This window comes from Podarcis bocagei (genome assembly GCF_964188305.1).
Source record: "Podarcis bocagei genome assembly, chromosome: 3".
In the NCBI taxonomy this organism is placed as follows: domain Eukaryota; kingdom Metazoa; phylum Chordata; class Lepidosauria; order Squamata; family Lacertidae; genus Podarcis; species Podarcis bocagei.
In genome coordinates, this window is record NC_138127.1 from 38,092,423 (window position 1) to 38,101,295 (window position 8,873).

At 39.6% G+C, this 8,873-nt stretch overlaps 1 protein-coding gene across 1 annotated transcript; it reads left to right on the plus strand.

The window, feature by feature from the left end:
* Positions 1-272: 272 nt before the first annotated feature.
* Positions 273-8,294, plus strand: CCN6 (cellular communication network factor 6). Its single transcript, XM_081187522.1, has 6 exons — positions 273-593; positions 1,233-1,296; positions 3,780-4,065; positions 4,672-4,911; positions 6,717-6,910; positions 7,891-8,294. Exons 1-6 carry the CDS (start codon positions 526-528, stop codon positions 8,170-8,172), a joined length of 1,134 nt encoding a protein of 377 aa, XP_081043648.1. The 5' UTR covers positions 273-525; the 3' UTR covers positions 8,173-8,294.
* The last annotated feature ends 579 nt before the right edge of the window (positions 8,295-8,873 follow it).

Consider the following 8,873-nt stretch of genomic DNA (forward strand, 5'->3'; position numbering starts at 1 on the left):
TATTCCACAACTTATCAGTGCAAATAACTGTTTATGGTTTGGGCTCCTCTTCACTCTCCTTCCAACCTTTATCGCCCTGCCCTCTAAATTAATAACTTCCCATACATCTCCACACCTCCCAAAAGTTATTCTTTGGTATTTTCATATCAGTGGCAGCCATTTCAACCAAATGTTCCAATTCCATCTTGTTTTCTCCTCCAGTGGCTTCAAGTTACAAGAAATGAGATTCCAGCTAAACTTCAGGAAGAATAGTCAGACAGTCTTATGTACTGAGTTGAATAGGATCCAAAATGCAGCAGTCTGATTGGTCCTAGAACAATAGGATTCAGAATGCAGCAGTATGATTAGTCTGCAGGAGCCACCCAATCCAGTTCCAGATGGAAGTGAATCCACAACCTGATTGGCCTACAGGAAAAATCCGGAATTAGCCAATCACGTGCAGCCCATTGTGTAAATAATGTATATAAAGCAGATACTTTGGGGGGACTTTCATTCCTCCTCACCGCTATGAGCTGAATAAAGAGCATGAAATCCACTCTCGACTCCGAGTATATTTCAGACAGTAAGAGCTGTTCAGCAGACTCCCACAACAGGTAGTGGATTCTCTTTCCTTGGAGACTTTTAAGCAAAGGTTGAATGACCATCTGCCATGTATGATCTAGTTGAGACTCCTGTATTGCAGGGAGTTGGACTAGACTAGACAATCCATGGGGTCCCTTCCAGCTCTACAATTCTATGGTTTGTAGACAATCCTCATCCTACTAGTCTACTTGTTCCTTAGCTTTAATCCTGATCTCAAAACTGCCATACCCAGTATGGACACCCCCACATCTCTTACATCTTCAGACAGACACAACCTACCCCTGAGCAGTGCCTCACGATTTGCTAGATTGAAATTTGAAAAAAAGAAGAAGCAAGGGAACAATCTCCTGCTTTGCATTAAAAAATAATGCTCTGAAACAAGGGAAAATATTTAAAAATATATTCCTAAAAGTAATGAGCAGGCACAACTAGCCTAACTTGGAGAATAAGCCTCAGGAAAAAGAGTTATTTGAAAGATTCAGGATGAAGCTAGTTTTTTGTGAGGGATTCCAAACCTGAATATGTGTGTCTTTGTGAGTGTGCTGAGGAGAGGTTTGCAGAGGAGAGACAGAGGAGACTTTGTGCATGGTGTTGGCTCTGACACAGCTCAGCCTGTTCACTCTCTCTGTTTTTCATTTCTGCCTTCACAGGAACATGCAGTGGCTCCTCATCCCCACCATCCTTATAATCCTTATAATCACTTATGCTCAACAGGTAAGTTTTCTAGAAAAAAATCCTCGCCAGAACAAAGGCTGAAACTTAAGCAAGTGAAATTAACTTAAGGGAATAAAGTGTGTGTGCATAATACTATATTGAGTTGTTCCTACTTGTGGGTGATTCTTTTTTCTTTTTACATAATTTGCAATTCTAACACAAGGCACTTGATTAGATTATTATGGCATTATGCTTTTATAAAATTATTAGAGCGTTTTTTGGGGGAGTCTCTAGAAATTTTTATAAATTATTTTCTGCTACTATGTTTAAAGCAAACATATTCCCCCTGTTTAGGTCCCTGTTGTCTTTCATGGTACAGTCTGCTTGAGTTACAAATAAATTGCTTTTAGAAAACTGCTTTAATTTTATTAACTAAATCTAGTCGTTTTTCATCGACCAATACAAATGACCCAAATTACATGGAAATGGGATTTGTAGAGTACACAAGCAGTTTCTTCCCCATCCCCATTTTTATATCTAGTTATTTTCCATAGTTTTGTCTTTCTTCCTAGCCATAAAGTCTTTTAGGACTGATTATCTCCTTTCCACCTAGTTAAAAAAATAACATTGCAAGGTTACTATTGATTCCTATCACAAGTATTTTGTTCAATAGTACCTTTGCTGCAAGAAATTGCTACACAATTTTCAGTTCTGCACTCCACTGTTTTTACTTGGTGGGAAATGGTTAATTGGTCCTAAAAGGCTTTATGGATAGAAAGAAAGATAAAACTGTGGAAATCAACTTAATCTGGAAAAGGTTGATTTTAAAAAAACTTGCCTTGTATTTTGATATACTGTACTCTGTTTTATAATGTTGATTATCATTCTGATATTTTGCATTAACTGCTTTATGTTGTTAGCTGCTTTGGGATTCTCTTGGGAGGGAAAGGCAGGTTATAAATAATCAGTGAAATGAGGATAGCAGAACTGTTCAATATTAGCTGTACACTTTTTCCAGGATGGTTAACAGATAATTTTAGAGTAGAGCAGAACTAGTTTTTCTAAAGACTACAGAAGTTTGCACTTTGGGGAGTAGAGTGGGGAAAACTAATATTTCTGCGTATGGAGCGTGTTACCCTGAAAGATTCCTGCAGCTTGTTTTGTAGGAGTGCCAATCTGCTGAATATGCATGTACGCATGTGCTGTTTTTAAAAGAAATCCTTTGCTGGCAGGCCTTCATTTTCTTTCCTCTCACTGGATATTACTGAGGCTCCTCCAGCTATGTGCCCACTGCCCAGTTCTCAAATATTTGACTTGTGTGCTGCATGTACTCCCATTGGACGCAAGAATTTACAGATGCTCCCTTGCGCCTCCAGAATAGCTCAACCTCCTGAGTAACGTAAAGTACACAAATAATGCCATCGGTTAGTGGGATGGTGCTGCACCTGTGAACGTTTGCACAGGAAAGGAAAGAAAGGTTCTGAACACCATTTCCAGCCTCCTCTCCCCAATGCCAATAGCAAGCTCAGGGCCCCTGGGCTGGATTAGGATAAGGTTACCAGATTTTTTTCAATGAATCCGGGGATACTTTTCAACTTCCTACTAAATAGATGGATTTTGTCTGGGAACTGATTTGTAAATCCGGGAACTGTCCCTGGGAAACAGAGACATCTGGTAACCTTAGATTAGGACCACAGTGGGGACACACAAAGAAAGGGTGAAAGCCCTCTACTCCCATGCCAGGGTCCTGATCCAAATCAGGGCCTTCCAATGCTTGTTGTTCACTTTTAAGATGTGATCTACATTTGCTAGCTGTGCGAAGAGTTTCAGGTTTAGTTGGTCCTAAACTACACCTGGCAATTGAAGCAGGAAGCTGGCTAAACACTGTTAGCCAAGCCCCACATTGAAAGCTGTTGTTGTAAGGCTACTAAGATTGCACCATAGCCCTGAGGATAGTTATAGTTGTATAGTTTCTGTGTTACTGTACCATCTGGGTACAGTGCCATTTACTTAACTCGATGGAGATGTGTGTGTGCGTGTGCATGTGTACATGATGTGTATGTAGATACCTCTGACTTTTGCCTAGCAAGAATGTAGACTGCTGTACAAAGGGAGGCAGTCATACCTGACCAGACTGAATACATGCTCGACAAATGCATTAGAGAATTTTCTTTAAAAATGTTTAGGGGTACTCTCATTTTGACTCAAGAAAATCACCATTTTATACTTCAAATTGGGAAAAATAAATACAGTAAATGGCCCAAAAGACAAAGATTCACAAAATGTTTAAGGGTATGCGTCCCCTGAATCCCCCCAGAAAAAAGCACTGCATTATACAGTACCAATTAGGACAGAGTTAAACAAGATTTTCTTTACAAGGGAAAATATTTTGTTGTTGTATTGTACATAATTGTAGCTTGCCACGATCTCTTGCGCAAAGGGGAAATAAATATGAATAACAGCAGTGTGTTTGTGTGTATACACACATTTGCCATTTTTGTTGGACGTTTTCCAGCTCTCAGGTAAGTCCACCTATATGAAAGCTTTCTTGCAGGGTGCAAACCAACAGGCAGAAGCAAGGAAAGTCTGGAGAAAAATCTGCAGAGGTTCATCAACGCAGAGAGCTATGCCACTGGCCCTGCAGATGCCCAGTGGTGCCAACCTGCAGCCCCGGGGTGAGCCTGGTGAAGGATGGCTGCGGATGCTGCAAGATGTGTGCCAAGCAGTCAGGGGAAACGTGTAATGAAGCTGAGGTCTGTGACCCCCACAAGGGGCTATACTGCGACTACTCTGCAGATAAGCCTAGGTATGAAAATGGAGTGTGTGCATGTAAGTCCCTCGTTTTTTCTATTTTCTATGGGAATAGGGAATAAAATGTAACACCATGACTTCCATTGCTTTCTTCAGTTTCATACCCATTTTCTTTCAAAGGAGATGCAACCCTAAACGATAATTAAAAAATGTATTTTCTTGATGTCAATGGGCCTTAAATTTTTAAGAAATCTATTATTGCTGGTGTTTAACAATTTGGAAATTATATCTCTAAATTGGACTCTGATAACCGTTAGGAACTCAGGCACCCACAGAGAGCTTTGGAAAGGAATCTTTTATAGAAGATTTTTGGGAAACAGCAAATAAAATAATGGTTGTAGCAACTGTGATATTATATCCTGCTGTCATAGTCAATGGTTGTACTACAGCAGGTGCAAAATCTTAAGCAGTCTGAACTGTGGATTTTTAATACAGTAGTCAGTCAATTTATATATGCAAAATAAGTATATGTAGTTATTTGAATACTCCAAAGGACCCATAAAAGCTAAACTCTACTGTTATTAACAAATGTCGCCTAGGACGTCTTACGTTCCATTTGTCTAGAACAGACCTCTTGCAGGGATCCATACAGGTTTACTTGGTTTTTTTCTTCACTATTCCCAGATATGATAGCAGTAGGTTGTGAGCTCAATGGGGTGCACTATGTCAATGGCCACGACTTCCAGCCCACTCCTCTTTACAAATGTCTATGTGTGAACGGTGCAATTGGATGTACACCTGTCTTCATCTCAAAGCCAGCACCTAGTGAATGTGCAGCACCGAAGAGCAGAAAGAAATCTGGACAATCCAAATGTGTTTCAGGACAGCAGGAGCAGCAGTCAACCAGTTACAGATTAATGTCAGGTAGGCAAGGCTAGACTGATATCTTCTTCATGATAGATTTATTTTTTTAAAGAGGTGTTTCCTTATTATTTGAGGCAGATAAAGTTATTTGCATTTCTCTTTTTTAAATAGGTAACAGAAACTTCTGGTACTTGTAGGGCAGCTTTATAATTGAATTTATAATTGTTAGATTGGGGTAGAGTACGTGCTTGTCTCTTCTTGTAGGTCACTGTTAGGTTCCAGGACAGGATTGGGAAACCTTCTTTGTGTCAAGAACCTCAGAAGTAATCTTTTGGGGGCTCTGTGCCAGAGCCACAACTTTAGCTCTGCCACTCCTTTTTCTCTCTTTATGCCTCTTTCTCTCTCTCCCCTCTCCACCCCACAAGCTGCCAGAAAGAATGGGAACAGCTTGCTTTGGGAGGACTGTCCCCCCCCACCTCCGTCCATGACTCCATTTGTTTGACTCTATTCTTCCCTCTTATCACCCCAACCACATGAAGTTACGCCGAGGGCCACATGCAGGACCCAGAATGCAAGTTCCCCCCTCCTGCGATAAGGATGGGATTTCTCCCTTTGTTTTAAATGCTTATAGGCCTTCCAGATTTTTCAGCTACATTATCAATATAGTCAGAAGTACACCAGCCAACCTAGGGGTCTGAAACAAAATGACTTGTGTAACATAGAAAAGCTTTTCAGAAGATAGCAACACTCATTGGACGTAGAATATGCCCTGTAATGTTGCTTGCAAGATATTAGGGCAAGACTAGGCAGCAACAAGAGAAAAGTTGAAAAAGGCAGATTAGACAAAACAAACAGTTGCAATCTTACTTCTGTGAAAATGCTGAGAACCTCCAAAACAATCCAAGCTGCTTATGATTTATACACTATTAATGCATGGTTTGCATGCTCTCACAATTAATTTTGAAAACTAAGGGTTTTTTCCTTCCGTATCTTGCCGAACAAGCTTAATTTTAATATTTTACTATCTTTCCTTCTTTCTGCATGCACTGCCCTAGTTAACAAATCCCTGTTGTAAAAGCAATGAAATTATTTTATGTACAACACACACACACACATATATAAACCCACAGCTTTGTAACCTTGCTTTATTTATTTCAGATCTGTGCCAGGCTTTTAAATTTGCTTCCTGCGCTGTGATTTTTAAGCTGCTGCTGCTTACCTCCCAGGTACCCTCATATATCTGCTCTGTCCTCTTAAACTGTGCACATTTCAAATCTGGTCAGTCATCCTGTAGAACTCCCATTATCAGGATTTGCTATGTGGAGATTGTAAAAAGCAGGTTTAAGATCTATAGCTATTACTGCTCCAACTCTTTGGAATGTGGGGATAAAAGCCATCAACCCCGATCCTCTTAAAGAAAACTAATTTGATACAGAACTTTCAGCATATGTATGTTGATAAAGCCTGGCCTAGGCGCGCCCCATATCCACTTTAACACAGGTATTTCACATAGCCAGTCTATTTTGTAAGAACTCTTTCAGGAAAATGTCTTGCTTTCTAGAGCAGACTTGAGAGTCATAGCATTAAGAAACAAACAAGCAGCATTACCAAGATATAAAATCAAATCTTTGGAGACTGAGGTGCTAAATTCCTCTAAAAGTTAATTGAACTTGTGGCAGCTATTTCTTAAAATCTAAACCCAATTTCCGTAATTTAAGCAAGTAAAATCCAAAAGGTGATCCTGGTAACCTGGCATGCTTAATTCTCATGTTCCATGCTATTTTTGGGTTGCCTTAGTAGAACTGATCTGAATTAAATGGCTTAAAAATATTTGGCTCAAGATGTAATATAATGCTGTCTTCTAGCTTTCAGAAGTGTGACGCTTGTTTTAAAGAAGAAGTGCCTGGTTCAAGCAACTCCTTGGACACCTTGTTCCCGAACCTGTGGCATGGGAATATCTGACAGAGTGACCAATGAAAACAGTAAATGTGAAATAAGGAAGGAAAAGAGACTGTGCTACATTCAACCATGCCAAGCAAAATTTCCAAAGAGCATAAAGGTAAACCACATTTCAGAACACAATTTCCTCATTAGGCTGAAAGTATTAACTGCTAGATGTATGATTTTTTAAATAACCATGGGGCTGGTGGAGAGAGAAGTTCTGGTCTGTTCAGTTGTGGATTTGAAAATTAGGGAGACAGGAATAACAGATCATCTCATGGAAACTTATGGAATGTTTTCTACATTGCTCATATGGCACGTAACTACCAATAGAGAATTATTGGGCCCTTCTTTGCACTACTGGTGTTCAAAGGAGATTCTTTCAGGTCCCATCTACTCTATTCATTTAAAGCAGAATTATACCACTTAAAATATTAATTGCTTTCCTCCAATGAATCCTGGGAACTGTAGTATATTCGGAGTACTGAGAGTGGTTAATAGACTCCCTATTCCCCATAGCGCTACAATTCCAAGAGTGATTTAACAGTCAATCTCTTCCCAGCAAAAACTGCGAATTTCAGCTACTTGAGGGAGACTAGAGGTCCCTAGGAACTCTTAGAACCCTGAACAAACTACAGAACCCAGGTTTTCTTTGGGGGAAAGCAATGGCTATTTAAAGTGGAATCATGCTGATTTAAATATATACTGTAGTGCAGTGTACAATCCATGTCTACTAGCACTGGTGCTTGCTGACTGCATCCCCCAGTTGTCACATGTTTATATTAGCCCAAATCAGGTGTCCAGAAAGTCAGGTGGTAAAGTGCTGGGATGAATCTCACAGGTCACTGATTAAATTTCCCACTCATATAGTGTCACAGTGGTCTTGAAGGTGGCAGGATAGTGAACCTGCAGGAGTTAACTGTGTAGAACTAAATTATCAGTACTGCACAAAAATCAAGCAATGCTAAACTTAAATTTTAAATTTGCATGCACTGTAAGTGGCTAAAAACATGGCCTCAACACTACTGCTTCAATATGCATGTAATAAACTTCACTTTGAACATAATAGCAAGATTTTACTTTTATTTATATTTCAAGATACCTAAAGGAAAAACATGCCGACCTACATTCCAGCTTGCCAAGGCAGAGAAACTAGTATTTTCTGGATGCACAAGTACACAAAGATATAGACCAACCTTTTGTGGAATCTGCCTGGACAAGAGATGTTGCATACCCAACAAATCTGTAATGATTACAGTGCAGTTTGACTGTCCAAAGGAAGGCTCTTTTAAGTGGAAGTTGATGTGGATTACATCTTGTGTTTGTCAGAAGATATGCAATGATCCAGGAAACATATTTTCTGAACTCAAACTCTTGTAAGTGGCAACACAGGAAAGAAAATGGTCAAATGTTCCCATGAAAAGTTGCTCATGCAACACCACTGACAGGTAGCTGTGTTTGAAATTTTAGGTTTTAAATGAATCCACACAGCAATCCTTTCATCCAAGCTTTCATTTCATTTCATTTCATTTCAGCTTGCCCCTAATGTGTTTTATTTGGAAAAGCAGAATGTGTGGCTATTTAAATCCAGTTAAATACTGTAGCAATAAAGCATCTTCTTAAATATTTTAAAATGCAAGACTTAGATAGTTTATGTGGAAGGGGTATACCAATCCCACAGAAAAATGGCAGGTTTTCATGCATAAAAATGCAATCAAATTAGTTACCTATACACAACTGATTCATATGGATGTTTGCCCAAAGATGCATGTACACAAGCCCCACCCCAACATCCAAGTGCTCAATCCCTGATCATCTCCACAGTGAACAGGTCTGCAAGGGACCTCATAGAGCCTGCATGAGATGTTCAGCTGAACATGAGTGAAAGCTCCCTGAAGATCTTCCCTGTTCAGTGCAGGTATGATTAGGGATTGAATCAGTGTGCAATGCATGGACATTGTGTGCACACCTCTTTACTTTTCTCTAAATTTGCGCATAAGCAATATTTCAAAGCTGTAAAGTGAACAGTATCAGACGGCTTGCAAAAGTAAGAATTCAAAACCCATAAAATCATTTATCCA

Excerpts from the sequence above, each read along its gene's own strand:
- CCN6 (XM_081187522.1), top strand. The coding sequence starts at position 526 with ATGAAATCCACTCTCGACTCCGAGTATATTTCAGACAGTAAGAGCTGT. Across the intron at positions 594-1,232 it reads TCAGCAGACTCCCACAACAG|GAACATGCAGTGGCTCCTCA; the intron begins GTAGTGGATTCT and ends CTGCCTTCACAG. Across the intron at positions 4,912-6,716 it reads CAGTTACAGATTAATGTCAG|CTTTCAGAAGTGTGACGCTT; the intron begins GTAGGCAAGGCT and ends GCTGTCTTCTAG.